Source organism: Falco biarmicus, chromosome 14 (genome assembly GCF_023638135.1).
Source record: "Falco biarmicus isolate bFalBia1 chromosome 14, bFalBia1.pri, whole genome shotgun sequence".
In the NCBI taxonomy this organism is placed as follows: Eukaryota; Metazoa; Chordata; class Aves; order Falconiformes; family Falconidae; genus Falco; species Falco biarmicus.
This window is the reverse complement of record NC_079301.1, coordinates 22,113,483-22,140,590: the sequence shown is the minus strand read 5'-3', so window position 1 is coordinate 22,140,590 and position 27,108 is coordinate 22,113,483. Positions and strand designations below refer to the sequence as shown.

The following is a 27,108-nucleotide window of genomic DNA, read 5'->3' as shown; positions in this document are numbered from 1 at the left end:
AGGTGTTGGAGTGCCTTTTCTCGCTGGCATCTGTAACAAACACTTGACGGACACGTTACACTATCGTCGTCCATCATGTAACAGTTAAAACCCGTACATTCTGGGGCTTGATACAAGGTCACCCTCCTGAGGCGAGTTCCTCAGCACACGCAGGGCCTGGCTGGCGCCGAGCCTGGGCCTGGGCAGGGCCCGCGACAGGCATTGCAGAGGCGGCAGCAGGTGAATAGTAATGACAGCAGCTCTTCGGGATCAAGCTCGGGTGTCCACGAGGGACGGCATTATGCTTTGAAATCAAAATATACGGAAAAACTATTACTAGTAATCTAGTTCTGTCGCGCGACTGTACGAGCTATTAACGTGGTCAAAATCCCCAACCCCCTTTCGTGAGTGGGGAATGCGATTAGCCTGCTGCCCATCAAGGGCAGCGCTGATGGCCGCACACACTGAGGGGAAAAAGGTGGGTTTTTTCCAGAGAGATCCCCGAGAGCTCCGCGTACCCGCCGCCGGGGAACAGGGCAGAGCGGGGCTGGGGGCGCGCCGGCAAGCCCGAGCGCGGCAAGCCCGAGCGCGCCGGGACCCCGCGCGGCTGCCCCGGCAGCGCCCTGCCCTCACCCAAGATGGCGGCGGTGCCGCCCCGCCGGCCTCTCGCGAGATTTGCGGCGGGCCCGGGCGCAGCCCCGTGCAAATGGCGGCGCGGGGGCCGGCCCGCGCGGGCGTGCTGAGGTGAGGCCGGGGGAGGCGGGCGGTGCCGCCATGGAGCACATCACCACCCCGAAGGTAAGAGGCTGTGCCGCCCGGGAGCTGGCCGCCGGCCTGTGGGCAGCCCCCTGCGGCGCGTGGCGGCGGCCGGGCCGGGGCCTTCCCGCGAGGCACCTGAGGCGAAGCCCCTCGGGGGCGGCGGGCCCCGGCCGCGGCTTCTGTCAGGGCCGGGCCTTCCCAAGGGCTTTGTTTGTGCGAAGTCGTGGTTAATGTCAGGAAAGGAGCACTCTGTGCTTTCCCCCGAGGCGTACGTGTCCTCGCACCGCTCCCGCGGGCCCGGCCGACCCGCAGAGCCGCCGTGCGGCGGCGCTTCCCACCGGCCGCCGTGGCGGCTCGGAGGCTGCTGGCCAGGGGGCTCGTCAGGCGGGCCCCTGGTGCGGGTCCTGCAAACTTCGTGGGTGTCAAAGTGCGGAGACCCCCTCGGCCCGACGAAGTGAATCCCGGCGTGCTTTTTCAGTTGGGTGAGGTGAAACGGGAGCTCTGGGAATGCTGTGCTCATGACAGCTAAAAAATACTGTGTTTACTTCAGGCAGCTGTTTGTCTAGAGTTTGAATATTTTTTTATTATTATTATTTTTTTAAGTACCGTGAAGGTTGCTGTATTTTGTTTTGTTTTATTCTCTAGGATGTTGGTTTGGGGGTGCTCTGTCCCCACATCGCGTACGGTGCGCTGGTGAACCTGCCTGTCATTTTCCATGATTTATCTCAGACCAATGACCCTGTGAGGAAGCTTACATAGTCAACACCCTGAACTAATCTATCATATACCGTTAAACTGTTTGTTTTCATTGTCCTTCCAGTTATTCCCATTATTTTTGCTTAATGATGAAAGAAAAAGTTCCATCTGCATTCATTAAGAAACAAATAGGCCAGATGAAAATCAATCAAACAATTTAAATAGTTTAATATTTTATTATGTCTCTGCTGTTGTTTTTTAAAACTGGTTTTGCTCATTAGCTTAGTGTGGTCTATGAAATGCGCTTACATGCCTGGGAAGTGTGTTACAAAAACTAACAACTACTACTACTTTTTTTATAGTGGCTGAGTAGTTGGAAGTCAGGCTGGAGGAGATGGCTTTCAGAGCAGTACTTTAATTATGCTGAATATGAACGGTCTTTTCTTTCACATTTTTTTGTGTTATTATTTCTGCAGCCTTGCACAGTACAAACTCTGATCATCTTGGCTACAAATCCAGTAATCCTGTTACACTGGTGCTAAACGTTGGCAGTTTGCTTAACCTTTTGACTTGAATTACTGGAGAAATAATTTCGATTTATAGTGTAAAGCTGAGTTAGTGCTGCAGGGGAGACTAATTCTTATATTTTTTTGTCTTATTTCCCGAGTCTTGTATTAGAAGTTAAATCATTGCAGTTCAACAGGTGCTTAGATATTGCCTCTATCAAAGTTAAATTTAATTTTTATACTCTTTTTATGTTGCAGGTTGAAAATGTGAAACTACTAGATCGCTATACAAATAGAAAGGCAGCAAATGGGACGTTATACCTGACAGCTACCCACCTTATCTATGTAGATGCTTCTGCTGAAGTCAGGAAAGAAATATGGGTATGTCGTGGTACCTGGAGTCTGTTTAAACACAAGTATAAAAATTATATCTTGTGTCCAAAATGAGCGGGTTTGTGAATTCCAGAGTTTTAGTAGTCTTTCATAGCATTTTGATACCAAATGCTCAACAGAAACGGGTGTTTTGGAAGGAAATGAACACAATGGTAATGTGACTTCACAGAGTTCACTTACTGAATTGGTGTTCGTTCCAGGAACTTTGTCTTGCTCTTAGTTACCTAGCATTTGGGTGCACAGTCTTATTTGATAAATACCGTGAATAAACTTATTTGCTGTTGCTAGCTAGACACAGTAAGCGTAAAGAGCTGATAGTACTGCAAAAACTTAGTATCTGCTTGTACTGCTCACAGCCTTATCAGTTGATATTCTGAAAAATGTTCTTTATTTCCTGTTTTTCAGATTCTGCATCACCATATTGCAACTGTAGAAAAATTGCCCCTGACCACAGCTGGATATCCACTCCTTATCCACTGCAAGACCTTCCATGTGGCTCACTTTGTTATTGGGCAGGAACGTGACTGTCACGAAGTGTATACCTCATTGCTTAAACTTTCACAACCAGGTATTTAGGACGGGAGTCTGTTTTGCAAATTGTTGAAATGCTTTAAGCTGGAAGGCTCATCTGAGCAATAGAGAGAGCTTTGCCCGCCAGACTGTTGGTTCCACCCTGTCAGTACAGGAGGGGGAGGATGTGAAATCAAAATCAGTTTCCACCACCAGAGAAAGTCTGTGTGGGTGGGCTCCATAAGTAGACCAGGGCACGTACTTCCAAATTAAACAAAATCTTTTGCGGTAGTGGTGATGAGGTGGTCTTGCATGAGGAATTTCTGAAGACCTGCGCAAAGTTCATTTGCCCAGCTGAGGCTGTATGTGGCATCTCAGGTTCCTTTTCTTGTAGCACTCGTGCTGAGTGTCATATCCCACATCTGCCCATTGTCAGTCATTTCTGTGACTTAGTTGTTGGCCATGTGTAGTTCTGCCCTTTCTGGTTTATCCAGATGTTCACAGAATTCTGGAATGCCACAAATAAAACTTTAAACATTGGCATCTTTCATTTGTTTCCCAATAGCATGTTTAGGCTACTCCTCAGTGTTTGTTGTTTTTCAGTTGTGAAAGCCTGTGCTTCACCCTGGCTGCCCTGACTTGGAGTCACTCCTAAAGAGGCTGAGCAAAACATCCTCAAAAGCTTGTGGTCTATTTTGGCTTCAGCTTTTTAGTCCATCATGGATGAATCTTCAGGCCCCTTGTTATTCTGGCAAGACAGCATTCCACCGAGTTTCCTACCTGGCTTCTGTCTATGGTAGCTTCTGTTTTTGGGGTGCTTCTTCAGTGAACCAGTATTTGGAGTTCAGCGTTGTTACAAGGATGCCATTTGTAATAGCACATTGTAATTATGTCACTAGTCTAAGGGAAGGGAATTGATAGCACCAGTCTGCTTCATGCTGGCCATCACATAGAACTTGAATAGAAATACTGTAGTAGAAATGTTTTTTTTTTTTTCTTTCTGAGTTCAGAGTTTTTCTGATTGATAGTAGGGGCTTCTGTCTATTCCCAGCATCTCCCTTGTGCTCCAAGCTTTGGAGTTTTCTTAGTCCTGAAGTTCTAATTCTAATGCTGTATCTGGCAAGTTGCTGGTGTTATGTTTAAAATCTGTCACTGTTCTTTCAGTTTTGAAAATTAGAGACTTATGTAGAGTCTCAAAGCGTGGGAGCTGTCACTGCAGGGGATTACATCAGTTTCTTTTGTCTTGTGGTTATTTGGTAATATGCTGTAGCTCTTTCTTTTGTTCTATTTATGGATTTTAACAGTTCTCTTTTGTTGTTTTGAAATTTCTGTATGTATGCTTCCTTCATGTTTTTTTGGCAGAGCATATGATTATTTATTATTTGCGCATGTATGATTGACAGCTATGGGTTACCTGTCTGGTAACCTGGCTACTTTATCAGACTCTGACAGGTTTCACTCTGTCTCTGGAGCGCTTGCTGCCTTGGGAATCAGCTGAATGAGTTATTGGTTGGATTTGCATTTTATGAAGAGAGGGAAGGAAATTGGGATGGTAGAGATGGAGGGAGGAAGAAATTACCATTTGTCAGACACAGCCTGAAGCTTTTGTTGGGCTGACAGTAATATTCAAGACATCTATCAAGTTTTCCATGCGGCTCAGAACTCACTGTTGAACGATGAACTTACAGGTGTGCAAGAGCTGTTTTATGAACTCTTCACAGAAAATATATCTTCTAATATATGTTTTCATTTATGGATTAGTTCTTAAGATATAAATCTCATCTAACATGCCTATTGTAGTGAATTCAGTAAGAAATAATTTATTCAGGAAAACTTACTACTTTGAAGTTTTCATTAATTCTAACAAAATGTTTGAGTGTATCCCCCTGCACGTGGGAACTGAATATTGGAAATTCCTGGGGTTTTCAATATGAATTGTTGGCACTTGCTATCACCCCAAATGAAAATCTGTTAATGAGAGATTGAGAAATTTTAAATATCTATACTCTCCTGTGAAGTACTCAGGTTTTGTTTCCAGAAGGAGTGTTGACTTCTCCATGTCTTTGTATCTCCCTCTCACTAGTTATTTTTTTCTGTCTTCCCAGTGAAATCCGAAGAACTTTATGCTTTCTCTTATAATCCTAAAATGTCTAAAGAGAACCGGGAGATTGGGTGGAAGCTGATTGATTTAAAAGTCGATTACCAGCGTATGGGAATTCCAAATGACTATTGGGAAATAACGGATGTTAATAAAGACTATGAGGTAATTCTTGCCCAAAGTAGCCATTTAATGCAGTATCTCTTCTTTGTTATTAATGGCATACAGCAGTCCTACAGCTGCAGAGGTAATGCCTCTGGGAAGGAATGAGCTCAGTTGGTTTTAATCGAAGCAGCAGCATCTTGATGTGAAGTTGCAGATCGTGATGCTGTGGAAGAAGAGAACAGAGCTGCAGAGTCACCTTGGTTTGTTTTGATCCCCCTGGCAAAGTACCAGATCCTTGTTTTTCTGGAGAAATGTCAAACCATCTGTTATAAGAAACTTGAAGTACCCTTAGCTGCTCTTGGTATTTCCAAACCCTGTCCCACCAGGCTGGTGACAGATGGGTAGAGGAGAAATAAATGGCAGCAGTTTGGCTTAGTGGGGAATGTGTCAGAGTGGAAAGTGGCTAGGTAAGGAAGGAAAAAATACTAAGGGAAAACAAACTTTTTTTTTTCTTGCTTGATTGAATCTTCTGCTAAATACGGGTTTTTGGTCGTTTTAGTCCTAACTGGCTGCTGCTGTTGTTTTCTCCTCTTTCTCCCCTGTAAGGCCAGGCTGGATCTAAACAACATTAAATGAAAGCATTTTTTCAGCAGGCGTACTCAAAACTCCTGCTTCATATTATTTCCCTTTTTATTTCTTCTGATGTTGTGTACAGTCAGACGTCTCTGTCTAAAAGGCAAACTACTCTGAGGAACATACCAACATATTAAGTCTTCAATCCCTTCTCTTGGCTCTCCACTTCCTTTCCCCAGTAGCTTTCTTTACTGTTACACTTTGGGTTGAAGAAATACAAGCCTGTGCTGTCAGAGATGACTGGTAATATTAAATGACTGTACCTTTGGATGCCTGAATTCAGATATGATGCGAGAGGCGCTTTTTCCATTAGCTGATGAGGGCATCTGAATGTGGCACCTAAAACCATTAATAGCTTTGAAGCTTTACTTGCTAGTGTGTAACTTGCAAGTGCCAGTGCTTTATAATTTTCTCATGGTTTCCAGATGTTTCAGAATAGTCAAGCCTAAAGTAAAGCCAGACTTGTAGAATAGCTTATCTGTGAAGTACAAGCTGAAAAGACTGGTCTGAGGAGAAAGGGTAAAGCTTGTCTCTGAGGATGCTAGCTGATTGCTGTTAAGCTCATTTCAAGTTGAGTAAAATTTAGAGGGAACTTTTAAAATATAGTAGTTCTTAGTTTATTTTTTTTGTGACAAATTGGAAGTTTTCAGAAGATTTATGGATTTAAATAACTTTTAATATATATTGTGTTTTGAGCAGTCCATTTTTTTGAGGTTCAATTGCAAAATTGATTTATTTCGTTCTCCACATTGTTTTATTTTGCACCTATTCCTGTGTTGTTTTTTTCTGAATGCACCTTCATGGCTTGAAACTTAAGATGTGGACTATGTTAGATACACTATGGCAAACAATCTGTTTCTGTTGTTTTTAGCATACAATCCAGCATATATAGAGAAATTTTTCATGAATTTGGCATTGTTAAATAGTAATATGTGGATTTTCTTTCTTTCTTTCTTCTCACTTAGGTTTGCAACACATATCCTCCAGAAATAGTGGTGCCTCGAGCTGCTAATAAGGCTGTGGTGATCGGAAGTTCAAGGTTCAGAAGCAGAGGGCGGATTCCGGTGCTTTCTTACTTATATAAAGAAAACAATGTTAGTTGTTCATTGTCTGCTGGTTTTGTGGGCGTTAAAGGTTTCCCTTCTTGTCCAGTACCCTTTTAGTGAAAGGAAAGAATGAGATAATTATTAGAGCATATTAACTTCTTGTTTGAGAACTCTGCTTCTCTTAACAGCCACAGAATAATCTAGTTAAACACTTGGGATGCATCCAGACCTGTGCAAAAAGCACAAACTTTCTAAGCTTCCTGTCTGAATTTTTTTTAATCAGCTTTCAGCAATGCCTTGTTATGTAGGCTTTTGCAATCTACTGTTTAGCTATATTGAATAAAGTTTTAACAGGGTACGTGTTAGCTAGATTTTCTTAGTATTGAAGGGGAGGAACCACCCTGAAATGAATCCCTGCTGGCTCAGAATAATTGAAGGTTTCAGGGTTTTTTTTTTTCCACTGAAGACCAGAATGTAAATGTTTAACTTTGCTGTCTCAGCAGTGTCTTAGATGCAGATGTTAGGAAAATGCTGTCACAGTCAAATTGTTGTTTTCCTGAGGAAGCGTGTCTTGACCTGGGCAACTGCATGGAGTTGTGCTGGCAGCTATTGAAATTTCCCTAAAGCATACTTGGTGAAGTTCTGAGTGTGGAACAGTAAAAACTGATAAGCAAAGTTGTGGAAGAGAATGGTTTGGACAATAGAAACCAAGTAGAAAACATGAGAAATGTTATCATTTGGGATACTGATCATCAGGCAGAGCATAGTGGGTTTGAGAACATAGCAATGAAGTTTGCAACAGGGCTCCTTAGCCTCACTACTCTCTTACAATTCCCAAACTTCTAGCTTTGAGAAACACTCCACTAGTATTTCTGTGTGTCCATTTAAGTAGCAGTTTTTCAGTGAAACAGAATAGGGCCCTTAAAACCAACAAACCAGTGCTCCTTGGGGCAATGCAATAGAGACAATCTGAAAGCAGGAAACAGTGAGCTGTTGTGTGTTGCAGGCTGCCATATGTCGCTGTAGCCAGCCTCTCTCAGGGTTCAGCGCACGCTGTCTGGAGGATGAACAAATGCTGCAGGCGATCAGAGAAGCCAACCCTGGGAGCCCCTTCATGTATGTTGTAGACACAAGGCCAAAGGTATCTTCATGGGGTTTGTCGCTACTTTTAAAGCTTGCATCTGAATTGGTAATGCTGTTCCCAGTTCATTCTTCCACGACTCTGCTAATGCTTTCTTACACTGCATTAGCTTAAATTGTGTCAGTCCTGAATCAGGAATTCAGTATCAGGCTCCTAGTTTGGTGTCTTAATGTGACAAAATGCTTGTGCATAATATAACTGCAATGTTAAGTGCTGTTAAGAATGCTCACTCTCCTGGAGTATTCTGGGTTGAGGTTTGTGTTAAGGATGACCTGAAGCAACTGGCAGTCTTGCAGCTGGCTGGGACAGTGAAGCATTTTCCTGCAGAGAGCTAGGTCGTTAATGCCTTTAGTTGGAAAGGAGCCTTAGGATTCAGTTCCCTGAGGCTGAAATGCTTTTATCAGCAGACCTGGGAAGAGGTGGGGCTACACGGAATCTGGTAACAACTGAGAAAAGCAATTCCTCAACTTTTTTGCCTTTGTAAAAACAAACTAACGTTCTCATGATGTGCAGCTTGGAGTTTAATACAATTCAGCTCTTCTGGTCTATAGCCACTATTTGGGGCTAGAACTTCGTTGCTGAGGTGTTTAGGTAAGGATATTGAAGAAACATTTGCAAAATGAAATCTCTGTCAGCTTGAGGAACTGAATTTAGAAGCCAATTCAAATTACTGTCTTGTAAGCATATTGATTAGGAGTGTTGGTATAAGCAAATTTGAACAGAGATTTTCCTAGTACACAATTATTTAAATAGGAAGGTTTAAAAGTGCTCTGCTTATTTTAAAATTGAGCTTTCTGAGAACCTGCTTCACTGTTCAAATATTGCAGTTATTTTATAGAAGCTATACATTTAGTTAAACTGTGGCAGGGGTACGAAGGGAAAAAAAGTCTTTTTAGGAAAATGGAATGTTTCACCTGTTGTTCCAAGGTGCATTTTGGGCTTTTTGTAGTATGGCATTTCCTACAGATAAACCTATTCTGTAATTATATGTATGTTTATAGCAATCACTGCTTGTTGTTTTGCTACAGACAGCTTCCAGTATCATAGATGTTCCACTGAAATCCATCATTGATGGCAGTTTTGTTCTAAAGTATTTGGTGAAAGAAGGAGAATTTATTATTGGTCACATTTCTCCTTCTAACACAATGTCTTACTCTGAATGGTAGAAGTGAAGCACTAGGGTTATTTAATTGTTCTAAAGATGTATATACTGTATCTGACTCTTTCTTCTGTCTTCTCTATGGAGGCAAATTACTTCTCTTCCCAAATTAATATATGGGGGGTTGAGACGCTCTTTTTTTGTTACTTTTGTTTTTTGTTTTTTGGTTTTATTTGTCACTGCTAAAGATTTCCTGGTAGCTTTTGAACTGTTTTGGATAATTGTAGAGCAGCTGGCTTCTTTTCTACTTCTTTTCTGCAGTTCCGGTTGGTTGCTGTATTCTTTCTGCTCAACTTTAATATTTCTATGTTTCCCTCAGGTGGCTTTATTTCATCTGTGCATGTATGTCTGTGAAAAGCTTTGGAATTCTCTTACTATTTCTATACCACCATGTATGTATGTTACTCGTAAAAATGGCTTTCCTAGTTTTACTTTTGTATGCTTCTGCCTGAATTTTTTTATGTAGCTTCACAGTTAAGGCAGACTCAATGTCTCTTTACCTGTTTTGATGACAGCGGTATTCTGAAATTTGGCATGGTTTTGATACTACCTACCCTAAGAAATTCTATCCAGGGTCTTAATGAGTCTCTGCATATGACTAATAGACTGGAGACACTGGAACAGCTGGAAGTAATGTCTGGGAGGTGGGGAAGTATGTCTGAATAACAGCTTTGTTCAGTATATTTTCTGGGAGATTCTTAAAAAAAAAAAAAAAAAAAAAAAAAAGGACTTACAAAACAGACTCATTTATCTCTTGTATTATTTGTTGTCATTTTCTCTCTTTCCTTTCTATCCTATTCTGTTCCCTTGAATTTGACAGTTAAATGCCATGGCCAACCGAGCTGCTGGGAAGGGTTATGAGAATGAAGATAACTATGATAACATTCGCTTTAAATTTATTGGCATAGAAAACATCCATGTGATGCGTAACAGCTTGCAGAAACTCTTGGAAGGTAGGTACGGTCCATGCAAGTGGCCAGTCTTCACTACCCTTGGTTACTTTTGGACAGAAGCTTTTGCTGAATATACAGATCCTGTGTGGACAAGTGCATGTGGACTTGTGTGTTGTGAAGCAGATAAACAAAGTCAATATCTTACTTTGTTTTCTGTATTGAAGTGGCTGAAAGTAGTAATGCTATTAAAAGGCTTTCCTGCTAGATGTTTTATTATTGTGCTTGGTTCAAAAATAGCAACTAATACTAACAACATTCCTTAATTGTGCTAGTCACATAAAATGTGAATTTCTTAAATGCCCCAAATTAAAAGAAAGAGGCTAGGGAAATACTGTATTTTACCCCTGAGATCATCTTGTGGTTCCTTTGTGACCTATTGAAAGAAAACTAACGTCAGTTGTTGGGGAAATACTTTTGTGGGGTTTGCTGTGTTTAGTTTGGAGTATTTCCATGTTAAACAGTATTTCTGATTTGAAATAAAATTTTGGTATGATCTTTAATCTCATACATACAAAATTCTCATTTATTTCTGATTTCTTCAACTGATTTTGCTTTTAATAAATTAAAATGTGTTATATTAATGTTTTAATACATAATATATTAAAATGCAGAGTAGCTCAGGTAAATAAGCTACTCTGTGAGATTGTGATCTTAGGGGAAAATGCAAAGCAGCACAGAGGAAATACTTCCCTGAGCTACTGGAGATCAAGAGGTGAATCAGGCCTGTATTTTCACTGATGTAATTTTGGAGAAGGTCCTTTAAAGGTGGTGGCATAGCTTGGATCAGACCAGTATACTTTGCCAGCTGGTCTCCAGCACTATTACCATCATTGTGCTGACAAAGAATGTGGAACGGGGCAGAGTAGATGATGCAAATTATTCTGCTTGGTCCCTGTGCTTTATTTATTAAAATGTAATATGAGTGCTGTCATTCAAAATAAGAGTTTAATATTTTAGAAACCAGCATAATGGTCATCTTGCTTCAAAACAGTTGGATAATTGATGCTACCAATTGCCTAGCCAGGTAGCACTGCAGGATCCATGGTGACCTTGGAGAAAAATGAGGCTATTCCCACGACAAAGAGATTGGCCTCATCACAAGTATAAGTCCTCAATTGCCTGTACCTGGCAGGTTTATTTTGTGGTGGAGGAAGAGACACAATATATACTTGCTTACTCCCATATTCTTCTTCAACAGTGATAAGATCTCACTCACTGGTGCTTATGGACTATTGAACTATATTGCTATAAGTGTTTTCTGTGCTGGATTTCAATATAGCATCTGAGTTGCCTTCAAGGTTAGGCGTGTTGTTTCTCTCTCTAAATTAGAACTCGCCTTTCTTCATATCTTTTTGATAGTGACTGCATGTTAGTGGTTTAGATGTGTGTGTGATGTTGCTTTATAGCGAAGTAACAGATCACTAAACACTTTCTTTGCTAAAAACAATAATGAGTTACCATTTTAAAAAAGAGAATATTTTCAGATCCTTGGGTTCTCTCATAGCTGAAAATTGCTGTTTTGGGTATTTAAGTATGCAACCGGTAGTTTCTGCGTCCTTTAGACGGGATATTGCTGCTGACACTGTAAAAGTGGGGAAATGTTAGCTTTTAGCATCTAGCTGCTCTGGTGCTGTGAAGAGATAATGAGGAGGTAGGAAAAAGAAAGACATGTCGTTAACAGAGTGACAGCTAATTCCTTTGTTTGTGTTCTTAGTGTGTGAAATGAAGTCCCCCTCAATGAGCGATTTCCTCACTGGGCTGGAGAACTCAGGTTGGTTACGGCACATTAAGGCTGTGATGGATGCAGGTGTCTTTCTTGCCAAGGTAAAACTGTACTCCAACCTGCAGGTGAATTAAAAAATACTTGTCTGTTAGGGACTGCTCCAAGGCTGTGAAGTTGTCTCTGGTGAAAAGGTGGGAAAACGTTGCCGTTCAGGTTGGCCTCAGCTCTCAAAAACCAGCCTGCGGTTGGAGAACATCAAGTGGGTTGCCCAGCTGGCTCTCTCCTAGCCACATCCTGTGGCTGAATGATATGCCATAGGGGTTGGGACATTGCCCTGTGCACTGGATTGTAGCAAGCAGTTTGCTAGGCTTTATTAGAACTCACTTGAAACAAATGAAATCACAAGAATGTGAATAAATGACATTTATAAATGTCTCTATATAACATATTTAGTAGTGCAAACAGCTTGTAACCTCGTGTTTGTAACTTACTATACTGCTTTGCTTTAAAGGAGGGATTGTTTAGACCAGTTTATTTTCTCCTGGTTCAGTGTAATGCAGGGACTCCTAATTTTGATTATTCAATGCAGTCCTCATCTGTGAAGCTTGTGGCTGTGCAGGTCATGCAAAAGGAGCAAAGTCAAAGGCCCATGGCTCTTCAGTAATAGTAAAGGGCATGCAGGCAACATGTGGCAGGGGTAGTGACTTTCTGTAAATGTTGCCTTTTCTCTTAAAATTTTCCCGTGTAGCAAGCATGAAGCTGTTATGTGTTTCTTTTCTGCCACTGGTACATGGGGAAGAAGGTGATCCATATGGGAGTAGGTTGGCATGAGCTCTTCTAATATTTCTTGAGAAGTTCCTAGTCCTTGTGTGTCCAGTTGTTATTCTTTACTCATCCACCAAATTTTTCCTCTGAGGAGGGAACTGAGAATTCTTGGCCTTTCAGAAGGTTGAACATCAGAGGTCTTTGTTTCTCAGCAGTCTGTGTTGCTGACAAGGCATGCTACAGCATTTTATTCTAGTTGGGGTTTCGTAGGGGTTGATGGCTCTGTGCTCAGAAATGGTGCATTTCTGTGGTCCAGATGAGAAATGACAAGTTTTCCTCTTTGGTTTTAGGCCAGTCAGGTAGATGCAGATAAAGTGATAGTGTTTAATTACAGTACCCAGCCTGGAAAGCTGCTAAACTGTTCTGTCTGTTCTCTCCTTCACAGGCTGTGAAAGATGAAAAAGCTAGTGTGCTAGTCCACTGCTCTGATGGGTGGGATCGCACAGCTCAGGTCTGCTCCCTGGCTAGCCTCCTGTTAGATCCATTTTATAGGACTTTTAAAGGCTTCATGGTAAGAACATGAATGTTGGAATTTCAAAAATAAAATGCGTTGCCTGGATTTGAAATGTAAACAGGCCCTAATTAAATGTTTTAGGCCGTTTCCTGGAACAAACAGTAGGTGACCTATATAAAAACAGCTTTGATTCTATAAACAAGCTTTAATTGCTCTGAACAGCATGGGCACAAAACAGCAGTGGTTGATTTACAATTCCCAAATCTTTGTTGTCTTGAATGTCCACGTGAGAGCCACTAATGAGACATTTCAGCAAGAGATGAGTGAGCAAAGGATGCAAAACTGGCAGCAATCCACAAAAAAGTGGTGAAGCAGCTTGTCATTTAAGACTGTCGTAGTGAATGCTCTCGTATCTGCTAGGATTTAAAATCGGGTGAACTTATTCTTGTGCGCAGGGCAGCATATAACCTGTATGTCACATAAAATCTGTGCATCATTTAAAACCTTTTTTTAAATCCTTTACCATGAATTTGGCTGTTTGCTTCTACTTCAGGCTTTTTCTTGTTTGAAGCCATCACTGCGTAAGTACAGTGCAGTCTGTGATGTTACCTTTCCATTCATCAACTTCTGTTAAATACGTGGAAGTCAGACTGCTGCCCTTTCTCAGAAGAGTTCCTTAAAAGAAACCCTGAAATCAGAGCAATGCAAATTTTGCCACCTCCAGTGTGTTGCACTGCTAGCTAGGACTGTTTCCTTGTGTTCCATGCTATTATTATTTTTGCTTCTACATTATCCTGTAATCTTCTAACAGTTAAAATTACATTAGTGTGAAACATCTGTCTGGGCTTTGGCTGTGCTCTGGACAATTCTGTATGAACTAAGAAACATGATTTTGATTAGGAGGGAACAGGAGCAGTAACTAAAACAGACAAATGCTTATCTGTCCCTGAGCAAATGGTTTATATGCATAAATACTTTGACAGTGGTTATTCCTAAATGAATGCAACAGAAGTGTAAAGAATGGAGAAATTTTGACAGGCAAAGTCATCTGGTTCCCTGTGAGACATGTGTTTAAGGAAAATACAGCTTTCTTGTAATTTTCTTACGTCTAGCATACGCATTCTATTTAAATGAGAAACAGCCATGGAGTTTTTCTGATTTCATCCTGAGCTCCTCAGTGCACAGCTGTACTTCTTATGTTCCTATTTGTGTGTTAAGCATTTGCTGATTTCCAGCTGCTGATATATTGAGTATCACGATACTCTTTCCTGAATTAAATAGTACATAGTGTAATATTAAGCTGTTCATTCTTCTAGCTCTCTTTGTTTGTATTTTATGTTTTTAACAACATAAGGACTCCCTCAAAACAGTACTCGTCTTGCTTGAAATAACTTCTGATTCCCACAGTGTCATTTTACTGGTAACTGCGGATAACTAATCTATAAATCATTATTACTATTTTTGTTGACTTCTATGGATATACTCGGAACAGTAGGGTCAACAGGTAGCATTGGTGGAAAGCTTTTTAGACTTTAACATAAAAGGCTTCATTTTGCTTTTTCTAAACAAAGTAATGCACATTTTTAAATCTGTTTTGAAACTGCAGGTTCTGATTGAAAAGGAGTGGATTGCAATGGGCCACAAGTTCTCCCACAGGTAAGAAGAGCGTGTTATCTTGGGTGTAGTGTCTGTGAAACTAATACACTGTTTTCAGGTTCATATACTTCCATGAAAAATTTAAATGAAAATACAGGACAGAGGAGAGAAGATTTAGAAAATACAGGAGTTGGTGACAATAAAAGCTAGTATCTGGTAGGGTTGTTAATTCATCAGTGTTTTTTTATTACTTTACAAAATCATACAGTCTTGAGCAAATTTTTTGAATTCTGAGTGTTTTCCTGCCTGCAAAATCACATTCATATTACATGAGAGGTGCTCATGTTCTGGCAAGACATTAATTCTTCTGCAGTCATCTCCTGGAAGAGAGTCTTGGGTAAAGTTTTTAAGCACTTTTACCAAGTTCAAAGCATAAACTTGAGCCCAGTGTCATGCTAAAAACAATTTGACCTGCGTTCTCTAGGCAGATTAAAAATGCTGTCAGTCCTGTAATTGGTAGCCTGCATCTAGTAGGGGTATTACCTTGAATTTACTACTTGTTATATTTACCATACAGAAATTAGAAACTGAGGTGATCCAAAAGAATATGAGGAGGGAAGGGAACAGTCTATTCAGCGGTATTAGGTTGTTAAAAATTGAAGTTTTTTTCTTGTTGTGAAACAGATTCCTGGTTTTGATAATAAAATAAATTGGTTTCCTTAAAACAGGTCTGGGGGAAAATAAGCAACGTGCACGCTCTTATACTGGTATAGAAGAAGAAGCAGTCAAAGATAAATGGCTCCTTGGTCATTATCGGCCAAATAAATGTTCTGTGGTCATTGTTTCTGCTCCTTTAAGGGAGTCTTCACCTCTCTTGCTTTAAGAATAAGAAATATTAAAAAAAACAAAAAAACCCCTCCTATTCTTCTAGTATGAAGGATTGTTTCAAGTATGAGAACTTGGCATTGGATACAAAAAGTACTTGAGACACGAATTTCAGCATTGAATGTGAATATGAATGTCTGTCCCTCTAGACAGAATCATTCCTGTCGTAGTGGTGGCTGGTGCCTTACAGTTCTTAGGAAAATTAATCCTTCTTCATGCTGCTTCTCGGGGTGTTGTGGTTGAATCACAGAATCAGGAACTGGGATTTGATCGACTAGATCTCTGTCATAAGAAATCCTACTTCATTCTTCCACTGAAGTTTGGGGATGTCTTTCTGTGGACTTCCAGGTTATATCCCTTCCTAGAAAAGGACGATTCTGCCCCATGTATTCTCTGTTAAAGAAGGACAGTCATTACAGTACAACAAAGTGTTGACTTCTTTCCAAAAATGCCATCATTCCTTTTGTGGTGTTTTTTTCTTTTGTGGTGGGTTGTAATGAACACCAATAGATCCCTGTCTCGATTTTTGCAGAACTAGTAGGATTTTTCTGAACTTCATCTAAAGCTGTAAAAATATTTTTTGGTGGTTGTTTTGGGGTTTTCTTTGTTTCTTTGTTTGAGTTTTTCCTTGGTTTCTTTCCAAGTAATTACTGACCAGGATTTCATTTTTAATATCTATGTGGAGCAAACTCAGATTGTCCTGACTGTTGCTGCCCATTCTGGCTATGCCTGCCCAATATAATACTCCCATATCCATAGAAGATCGTAGAGGACACTTCCCCCCGCCCCCATTTCTTACTCTTCTTGGCAGACAAACAGAATCCCACCAATGTCAACTTTTTTCCCCCAATTAAGGGCCAGCATTAGTTTCCTGTATTTGAGCGATAGGTGTTTCTTTGAAGAATACTGTCTTTTATCCCTTGTGCTAACATCGTAGCGTAGGCTCAAGGATTCTTGTTTCACAGATAACTGATTTGCAAGCATCAGAATAATTTATGTAGGCTCTTCCACTGCTAATTTTACTTCAGAGAAAGGGACATGCACAAGTCTTGTCACTCCTGCCAGGTACCCTTGGAGAACAAGTCATGCTGAGGGTGGCACATCTTAATGTACACTTGCTGTATGGTAAATCACATAGGGTTTTTCCTTACTCTGCAGGACAATTTCTTACTTTAGGAGTGAAGAACACCTTGCAGTTGTTTAATGGTGAAGAGATTTTATTTTTTTTTTTTTCTGGGTGACAGAGGATTTAACCCTGTTTTGTTTGCATGTCTCTAGGTGTGGCCATTTGGATGGTGACCCCAAGGAGGTATCTCCTGTCTTCACTCAGTTCATTGAATGTGTCTGGCAGCTCATGCAGCAGTTCCCATGCACATTTGAATTTAATGAGCGTTTCCTTCTTGAAATCCATGACCACGTCTACTCCTGCCAGTTTGGCAACTTCCTTGGGACCTGTCATAAGGAACGTGAGGATCTGAAGTGAGTAGGAAGTTTCTAGAGCCAACAGTCTGGAAATCACTTTGAATGTCAGAAGGAGGGCAGGTTGTGTTTGTTGTGCGTTTTTAATGTAATTGTAGATTGGTTAAGGGTAACATTGTCTTCATAGATGCTTATGTTCTACAGTGTGGAAAAAAAATTAGAGATGTAGTTCTATTCCAGAAGACAGATGTTTTAATTTGGACTACAGTAATAACTTGCAGATACTCCTTTTAGACTGGATAGTGGCGATTTTCAATTATTACATGTTCCTCAGTAATGTATCTTGTGTTTATGGAATTAATCAGATACTGTGTAAAAATAATTCTTAGCTCCCTTAACCTAATTCTACTCAAAACAGCTAATGTTGTTAGTCCACTTAACTTCTTTATTTTAGTGATTAGATGTTATTTTTAATTGACAGAATCTTTGAGAAGACCCATTCTCTGTGGCCTTTCCTCTTACAGAAGAAGCAGGAATTGAGAAATCCTTTGTACAGAGGATTTACAGCTTACAAAGAGCTTCAACCAAATACACTACCTTTTAGTTTCCAGTAAGTTGCTTATTTAAGAAGGGGAAGAAGGAGGGGGCAGTGCTTTCATTGTAACATAGATCGGTGATTCAGGATTCATAAAATAAATTTTCATGGAATAGCAATGGTTTGTTTTACTTTTCCCCTTCATTCCTCATTCATAAACATAGTAGCAGCGCACAGGTAATTGTTAAATGAGTGTGGGTACTGTAATTCAAAATAATATTTTTTTTTCTTTGGTGTTGAGAAAGGGTGGAGAAAGGTAAGGAAAAGAACTTCAGATGTGTAGATAGACCTCCTGCACACACCCTGACTGCTTGCTCTGTCAAATCTATGTAATAGGGTAGGCAGTTGTTAAAGCTTCTCCTTTCTTTCTCTTTAATATCTGTTAAGGGAGTCTTTCAAACAGGAAGTTCAGTGCCTGGTCACACCCAGGCTTCTGCAGTCAGGGTGGTTTTCACAAGAAGGGATTCTTGTTGCCATGTCTATTTGCTTGCCCCGGGGTGTTACAGCTGAAGCGGTTAGTTTTGCTTTGTTTCTGGCTCACTCCTCCCTGCTGAGAGAGAGGGGGACGCAAATGTGTTTTAAAGTGCTGCCTGTGGTTACTGGAGGGCAAAAAGTTTTATTAAAAGTAGGGAGGTAGGCAAAATGAGGACTTGCAGGTGAACTGCCCAAACCCCCAGTGGGTCTGCTACAGAAAAAAATTGTAGTTTTGTCTTACACTAATACCTACTACCAGTGCACGTGGATTGTAAGGCAGAATTACTTGGATCTTCTGAAGTTTTTTTGAACTTTATGAAAATTTGCCTGTTTATACTGATTTTTATAGTCCAAGGCTGGCAGTTTTTTAAAATAAATTGCTAATCTGAACTTGTTGATTTTTTTTTTTCCTTAAATAGCATCTAGTTTGTTGCCCTGTAGTATACAATTAACCGCCTAATTCTCTTTTCTTGCCCTTGAGGTTTTGGTGTGGGATGTATAATCGCTTTGACAAAGGAATGCATCCAAAACAGTGTGTATTGGATCATCTGCTAAGCTCCATGAGCCAGAAGATGAAACTGGAGGACAATGCATCTGAATTGGAAAATGTGAGTCCTGAATCTTAATAATACTTAAAATCACATGATGCTTTTGGCAGATATAACTGGAATTGAACATTGGCACTGAAGAATTGTTTCAGCAAGCTGGGCAGAGCTGGACAAAATGAGGGGTTAAATGACATTGCTGTAATAAACAGATTTGATTTACCCAAAATTCTTAATCTGCTAGGTAAAAGCTGTGCTCAATCAAGTTCTGTTGCAGGCTCATGGTGTTCCAGTTCTCTAAACAAAGCAGATGTTAACATCTGGATTTCAACTCCACTCACAGCAAACTTCAGGGGGTAGGGAGAGAAGAAAAGAATGAGCCTGCTACCCCCCACCATAAATACTACAAATGTCCAAAAATATTACTGTTTTCTGCTTGTCCCCCACACATTTTTCTTCCCCGCCTTCTCGTGCACTAGACCTGTTGGAAAAACTGATGATCAACCAGGGATTAAAACAGTTAACTGAGTTGCTTCAGGTGGCTTTCCACGTAATGGCTGAAATGTAGCTGGATCACACAGGCTGAATTATTCTCTGAAGGTGGCTACCTGAGGTTTGAAGTACTGTGCTAAAACAAGACAGGGAGTCTTGCACTTTTGTATTCTGTGGTACTGGGGGGCAGAGATCTTGCGTCCTGAATAACAAATTTTGATGATGATGATGATGAATAAAGTAAACAGCCACATGCTTCATGGTTTGGTCAGTTCTGATCAGATTCCCCAGGTAACTATAGCTATATTAAGATGTAGGTATCTATTTCAGCAGTGCAAGACAGGGAAAAAAAAAGTAGATAGTTTGTTAGCTTTGAAGTGCTGTAGTTTTGTGTTTCTGTATGTATTGGGTCTGGCTGGGATGGAGTTAATTTTCCCCAGAGCAGCCCTCCTCGTGCTATGCTGTGTGTTGGTAGCTGCAGAGGTGTTGGTAACACACCAGTGTTTTGGCTGCTGCTGAGCAGTGCTGGCACAGCACTGTCCTCCAGCATTCCCCCCTCATACCCAGAGGCCAGTATGCTGTGGGGGGGCAAAGTTTTGGCAGGGGACGTAGCCAGGACAGCTGACCCAGACTAACCAAAGGGATATTCCATACCGCATGACGTCTGCTCAGCAATACAAGCTAAGAGAAAGGAGGAGGGCGGGGAGGCATTTGATATTGACATTTGTTTTCTGGAGCAACCGCTGTGCATATTGAAGCCCTTCTTCCTGGGGAAGTGGCTGGACATCACCTGCTGATGGCAAGTAGAGAATAAATCTTTAGTTTTCCTTTGCCCATGGCTTTTGCTTGTGCATTATCAAACTTCCTTTATCTTGATCACGAGGGGCTTTTTCCCCATCTTATTCTCTCCCCACAACATCTTGCTGAGGAGAGGAATGATAGTGACTTGGTGAACACATGGCATCCAGCCAAGGTCAACCCACCACACTCCTTTTTGGCACCTGACATGGGGCATGAGGAATTCATTATCGTACTCTGATTTGACTGGTAATAATTTGATTTCCCCAAGTCGAGTCTGTTTTGCCCATGACGGTAGTTGCTGGGTGATCTCCCTGACCTTATCTCAACCCAGGAGCCTTTTGTTATATTGTCTCTCCCCTGCCCAGCTGAGGAGGGGTGACAGAGCAGCTTGGTGGGTACCAGGCATCCAGCCAGGGTCAGCCCACCATGGTCCCGTACAGCTGCCTGAAAGAAGTGTGGCTTTTCTTTATGCTCAAGGCTTTACTTGCAATGTTCTTTCTGTGTGTATTAAAAACCCCACAAACAAACTAAAAAAACCTAAAAATGCAGTAGTGGGACAGTGCATATATATATGCACAAAAATATACCAGTGAGAAGACCTGTCAGTATCCTTTGCTAGGTTCATGTGAATGCTGAAAACTTTAGTTTTGTTGTTTACATAGCGATGTTTAATATAAACATGTAAGGATCTATGCTTATGTACTTTTAATGGTGGACTACAGAGCTGAAAGAGAGCCACTGGCACAGGACTGTTATGTTGACAGTTGTTTTATGGACATCTGACATCTGGGATTAATAGCTTTCATTAATTGTTTTATTATCTTTGTGTAGAAACTTCCTTTCCTTGATGGTCCTTTGCCCAGTGAAGCTTGCTCCTTATCTAAAGTGGGACGTGCTGCTTCAAAAACACCGATGCTCAACACTCCTCAGGATTACGAAGGGGAACCACCTCCTGTGTTGAGCAACGGCAGCTCAGCAAGGGAGACAGATGTTACACCGGGTGTGGACCAAAAGCACAAAGAGAACCTGTCTCATGACCAGGACCTCCGCAATCTCAGTGACACCACTAACGTGTTAGACTCTGTAGCTAAGGACGGAAAGCCTTGGCACCACTGATCAGCTTTGAGAACTGTGTTCTGGAACCAGGTGTTTGTGGTGGTGAGGCATAGGGGAGCTGTGCCCCTGGGGGGTGTAGACCACCCAACCATTTACAGCTAAGCGTGAGTACGTATGTTTGCAGGGACCTGTGCTCGCTGTAGGGAAGACTTGTTTGGTTTGCATTTTTTTGCAGCTCGAATGATGGAAGATGTGTACCGAGCTGCCCAGAAGGCTGCCTGGAGTTAGTGTAAACCTTTATTTTTCAATGGAAAATGATGTTTGTCTAAGGTTTATGACTGCGTGCCAGTGCTGGTATTTCAAGCTGAAAGAAATCTTGGCTAATTAACGTGGGGCTTAGGAGTTGTGCAGTGTTATAAACACTTATAACAGTTATAAACTGGAGTAGGAAAGATGCAATCCATTTGTTCTTGGTGGTGGTACAAGGCCATCTTAAAATGATAACAAATTCCAGTTCATCTTAAAAAGATAAAAACCCCCTTTTCTTAGCTGTGAATGAATCTCTGCATGGACCCTCACCTTGTGGCAAAACTGATTAATTTTTTGTTTCCTATGCATAATTGTTAAACAAAAACAAATCCCCCTGTGCCTTTTTATGGAAACCGTTTTAACGTCCAGCCATGCAATGTACTATTTCTATTATTGTAGTGTAGAGTAGTATTTGATCTTCTTTGTAGTCAGTATTTTTAAACAAGGTTTTTTATCTGCTCCCAGCTTCTCTAGGATCTTTGCCGATCCCCTGAGTGTAGCAGCTTCTTTCTAAGCAGATCTTTCAAAGAATAAGCTTTTATGGACCTCATTTACTGGTTGTGAGAGTGCGGCAAGCCACAAAGCTAGTCTGTAACACCTGACTTTTTGACAGAGGGAGTATTAGACATGAGAAAAGATAAGAAAAATACTATGTGGAAATTTTCTGTCCTGTTTTATGATCTTGGTTAAATTGAAGCAGCAGAGTAACTCTTTGTTCTGAGCTGGAATCAATATGCTTTTCTCACATCCTTCGATGAGGCAGTAATTACAGATCAGGTGTGTTTGATTATTGAAATGGAGCCTAAAATGATTACTTCACATTATGTGGTGAGTGTTATCTTGGATGTTAAAATTACATGAACCTTAGAGATGTTTTGCCTGTACTGTCAAGGCATGGTGAGATGAACAATACCTCTCGTGGCAGTGAACTTTGTAATTTTGTGAAGCTGGTGATGAAATATAAATTAGGATGTGATCTTTTGCTGCAACAAGAAGTGGACATCTTGTCTCGTGGCAGTGGCTGCAGCTTGGACTCACTCCAGTGGTTGTTAATACTACCTGGTTTCTTCAAACTATAGTAATTTCAGCTGAAGATACTAGTTGCAGGTTTAAAACAAAGATATATGTTCCATTTATGCAGAGTCTTGTGAAGAAATAAGGGCTTGTCTCCCCACGGAAATGGATGGCCCAGGAAAGCTGTCCCACAGTACTTGTTCTGGACAAGCTTCTGTACGTGTGCTTAATTGCACGGAGAGTCCCTTTGTGCAGCTTAAGTCAAGATGCTTTTCTGCTTCCTTTTCGATCCTGTTGCTTAAATTGGATGCTGCCATTAAGTCTTAAAGTCAGTTTTTCTCGTCTATAACATTTTGAAACAAGCTGAAAATATTTTCTAAGTTAGCCCTCCCAATCTACAGTGAAAATTAGAACCATTCCATTATAGCATTGTAGAATGCAGTAGCTGTTGTTCATATGCTTATAGCCTATGATGAAATGACTAGGTTAGTTTCAGTGTTCAAGATAAAGTAGAAAAGGAAAAAACCCAAACCCACAACACCAAAACCTCCCAAGTGTCTCATTGTGGGTGAGAAAATATGTATTTTATTAAGCACATCAGAAGACCCAAGGAAAAAGGGCAATACCTGAGAACACAGAGTTTCTTCAATGCCTAGCATGGCAAAAAAACTTTTTAAAATGTTGCAGGGTTTTCAATCTTAAAGCAAGTAATACAGTTGGGGTTTTTTTAACGCAGGAGTTAGAGAACTGCAGCGTGCAATTGATTTAAAAACTAAGCGCATAAAATACTAAACCAGATATGCTTAAGCAGGTGATGTTTGAAATTTGTTGTGTGGGTATGTATCAACAATACTGCATCATGCAACAGCTGTATATTTTATATTGAAGGATACAGATTTCTGAATCCAATTTTTCTTAATTTTAAGGTGACTATCTGCTGTTGAGTCTCTTTACTCCTAAAAAAAGATCTGCTAAGCTTCTAACATGTAAATTAGATAGTCTGCCAGTCTTTTAAGTTTGCCATATCCATGTGCTCCTCAAGTGAAGAGACTGCACCCCAAGTCTTAATCCAGCTGCTCTAGGTACCCAGGTTTTGGAATCTGCTGTAGGTTTCCACTGGAGGGTGCTGGGGAGATATTTCCCTTTGCCTCTTTATAGTGTAAAAGCTCGTTTCACGTGTGCACTTTGCAGTGTGGAGCCTGTTTCCTACGGGCTGATAGGAAACCCTGTCTTTGCTTTCTAGGTGGTAGAAGAGTGTAGCAGATAGTATGCACAGCTTCTTAAACAGAGGACTCTCATATGGTTAAGGAGACCAAGACAGGCTGTTTTTAGGAGCAGTTATTCTAGATGTCATAACTTCTTTTAAAGTGTTCTCTAATGAAAATTAAAGATGCAGAATTGTAGAGAATTTTGACTGACTACTGAAGGTTTTAGACCTGCTAATGGTTAATCATTGCATAAAAACATTTTGCAGAAGGTTTCTATAAATGTTTACACATTGCCTTGTCTTTTGAATTACCACAGATTACTTTTTTCAAGGTATAATAGTCTTTGCTTAATCTTAAAATGTGATGCTGACATCTCCACAAACCCATCTTGAGTACAATGCTACTGCAGGTGCATATAATCATGAAAAGATTACTTCATACACTGAAAGTATTAGTAAGCTTTTAGTAATCTTGCTGCTTTTGACTTCAGTAACAAAACAGTGGATGACTGTACTTTGAAATGCAAAAGCTAGCAAAAAAAAAAAGGTAATGGTCTGTCTTTTTAAACCTTTTGGGTTTAATGTGTACAGACATTGTCAAAGTCTACAACATTTAAAATAATTCATGCTGGTGCTGTAAATTTATGGAGCTGGAAAAAGATCCCAGGGTTTCCTGGCTTCCCATGAGATTATTTATTTGAAAACTGATTAGTTAGAAGCTTTTCACTCTTGGGTGTTTCAAGACCAAAAATGAAAAGCTGTTCAGAGCACTGCAGCGTGTCCTCAGGTCTCTCTGGTCAGCTGGGCCTGGCGTCCCAGGGCATTGCAGAAAGCCTGTGCTCGCTTCTCACGGAGTGCCCTGCTGACAGTGGTGAGCAACTTGATCAGATGTTCCCTAAAAGTGTTAAAGGAGATCTAAAATCTGTTACGTAGGAATCTTATTACATAAGCACTATGTGGGTGAAGACTCACTGTAACTAACTTATTCCTAGCAGTGCATCCATGCGTTATGAAGTCATGAATACTGTTGTTTGTATTTAGAGCTGTTAAGTGAACAATGTAACTTGCTGCTTTCCATTGGGATTCCTCTGACTGGGAGAAATGGGAAGGAGGAGGGGATCCTGCTTGCTATGGATGGTCTCTGTATAAAACTCTTCTTTTTCTGGAGCACTTCTTGCTTTACCAGGATCTCCGTGGTGTCATGGTTTCATGCCTGTACACAGTGTTTCTCTTGCTACAAACAGGTATAGCATTTCAATGGGCAAGTGCCTATAATTAAAACTCTGTGTTGAAGCTACTACTTTGAAGTAGAAGAGGGACTTGTACAGTAGCTTTATTTGCTGGTTGAAATGTTTTAATGTGAATTTCACAATGCTGGATTCTTAAATTGTGTATTGTTTTGCAATTGTAACCTGTGGTGGAGAAAATCCAATGGGTGCTGCTTGCTGTATAGAAAAAAAAAGGGAATAATTGGTTTGCCAGTAGATGTAGTTCCCAGCTGGCCCTCTTTTCATGGGAGAGAAAAGGCAGTTTGTTAGAGCCTATAGGCATAATACACTTCTAGCTGCCTCTTCCTGCTCGTAGCGAATGCCTTTCATTGAAGTACTTGGAAGGAAAATCCCCGTGCTGTGTGGGTGCTCGCTGGTACATAGAGCTGCCCCGGCTGGGGTGGAGGAGCAGACTGGCCTGTAGGTCGCTGTGAGCTTCAGTTTGCTTCAGTAAGCTCGGTCCTGGTGCGAGAGACTTGCTGGGAGCAGACGGAGCGCAGGACCTGGCAGGATCTCTGCCTTGAGGTAGACCTTGCTGGGTTGCAGGTGGCAGTGTTCATGCCGAAGTGCCCCGTGTCTGTGGTTTCCATTGGGTTTGGAGATGGTGAGCTTGGAAAGTGCCCTTGCATCTGGCAAAGCGGTAGCACCTGCAGGGAAAGCATTTAAAAGAGCTCTTGTGCCAGCCGCTGCTTCAGCTCCCTTTCTGGCAAAGCTGGCCGTTGGGTAGTTCAGTGCCCGACGGTCACTCCCCCCGAGGGATCACTGCTTGGCGCTATGGCAGTGAGTATTTGTGAGTGACCAGGATTCAAACTGTGTCTGCTGTTCTGCTCTTCTCCCCTTCCCACCGCTCTGCCTTGAGTGCCGGGATCATTTTTTGTATGGACCTAACGCCATTACTCCTTGTTTACATGCTGTCCCTCTTGCACATACAGGCACTTCCCGTGCCTCAGGGCAGAGCGGGGGGGACAAATCTGTTCTGAATGTACTAGTTCTGTTTTCGTTAATACACAGCGCTTAATTAATGAGGAATGTCTCGGACCAGGTGTTGTTAGAAGTCCCATGTTTTCATAAGCATCTTTAGCACTAGGAGCAGCCAGGTCAGTGCCAATTGCAGCCAGTGTCATTTGTTGGGTGTACTTACAAGTAAGTATTTTTAATGTACAGCGCTGCGTCCTTTTGGCACCTCTGAACTACAAAAAGCAATGCAGAAAGTGGGTAGGTTGAAATGGTTGACATGTGTATCTCCTCATATCATTTATCTATGTATATGCGTCTGTATTTAATGTAGCAGCATACTACTGGAATAACCTGTAGCACTGGATCTATTCAGGTGTAACTGAGCACACACGTGTATCATCCACAAACTGATCTTTGTAGGAACGTACCTAAAATTGTGTAGTACTCGGCTGAAAACTGTAAATGTTTTTGCTGTTTCTGTAAGTCGATATTTTTGTCAGTGTAACTGTTTGAGGGACAGTTGTATAAAATTGTGGATGATGAAAACCCATATTCTTGAATGTGCTGCAATGGCTCTATAATGTAAGTCATTTAGTTAATGCACTGCTTAAAAAAAAAATAATAATTGTACCATGTTTAGAGGAGCACTGTGTCTTTTTTTCCTCTCTAAATGTATTTGTTCCATGAAGTTTCACTTGTATTACAGTTTATTTTTATTCCCTACAAAAATAAATACCTTGCCTTTTTAAAGTAAATGACTGTTCTGTTTATTGGTTAATGAAACTCAGAGCAGAATGCCACATACTTTGAAATGTGAAGTCAATTAAAGACTTGAGTGAGTTTATCTTAAAGTGGGTGATGCTGCTTCACCTTGTACAGAATGGGAGCTGAGTGACCTCACAGCTCTTGGAGGTACTGCGGAGTGTGGCACTGCTTAGTGTCTTTTAAAAAAACACCCAAATGTAGTAATGCAAATGAAGCTGTATTAAATCATAGTATCTTCTGTACACTTTATTACTCTGATTTCTTCTTAATTATATTTTTCTTTATATATTAAAACCAAATACCTTTTCGTTGTTTTCTTCCTCCTGGCAGGCTGGCTGTCCCTCGCTGGATCAGTCTAAGGTGGCTCCAGGCTGACTGCAGGAGCTTTCCAGGAGGCAGCGAGACCTTTCTCCTGGCTGTAGGGAATTGAGCCCAACCTTTGTGGGTGTTGCATGGTACCAGCTGCAGAGAGGTTTTTTTTCTGGTGGCTTTGAGTGAAGAATCTGCTATCAGTCTGCTGCTGGTATCATTTGAAAATACTCCTTTATCCGTTTCTTTTTAATCATAACTTCAGTGGTGAGTCAAGTGCAGGCAAACTGGAGTGAGGTGGGAGAATGCTCAAGGAAGAGGGAGATCCCAGGTGCACCACTTGCCTCCTGTTCATAACCAAGATTGGAATCGGTGCTTTATTAACTTAGCTGTGCAGCATCAGTCAAACCCTACAACAACTACATACAAATCTGCA

At 41.1% G+C, this 27,108-nt stretch overlaps 1 protein-coding gene across 2 annotated transcripts; it reads left to right on the top strand.

Annotated features, from left to right (window-relative positions):
- The first annotated feature begins 671 nt into the window (after window positions 1-671).
- On the top strand, window positions 672-26,353 carry MTMR8 (myotubularin related protein 8). Of its 2 annotated transcripts, XM_056359623.1 has the most exons (14): window positions 672-777; window positions 2,199-2,321; window positions 2,739-2,901; window positions 4,949-5,106; window positions 6,645-6,773; window positions 7,732-7,866; window positions 9,846-9,978; window positions 11,693-11,802; window positions 12,912-13,037; window positions 14,587-14,636; window positions 16,740-16,940; window positions 17,362-17,490; window positions 18,431-18,557; window positions 20,619-26,353. In XM_056359623.1, the coding sequence occupies exons 1-14, from the start codon at window positions 754-756 to the stop codon at window positions 20,901-20,903; spliced, it is 1,893 nt and encodes a 630-aa protein (XP_056215598.1). In that variant the 5' UTR covers window positions 672-753; the 3' UTR covers window positions 20,904-26,353. The 2 variants fall into 2 exon arrangements, with proteins under 2 accessions (XP_056215598.1, XP_056215599.1); XM_056359624.1 differs by lacking the exons at window positions 672-777; window positions 2,199-2,321 and adding an exon at window positions 4,286-4,531 and having other exon boundaries at window positions 2,762-2,901.
- Window positions 26,354-27,108: the final 755 nt, after the last annotated feature.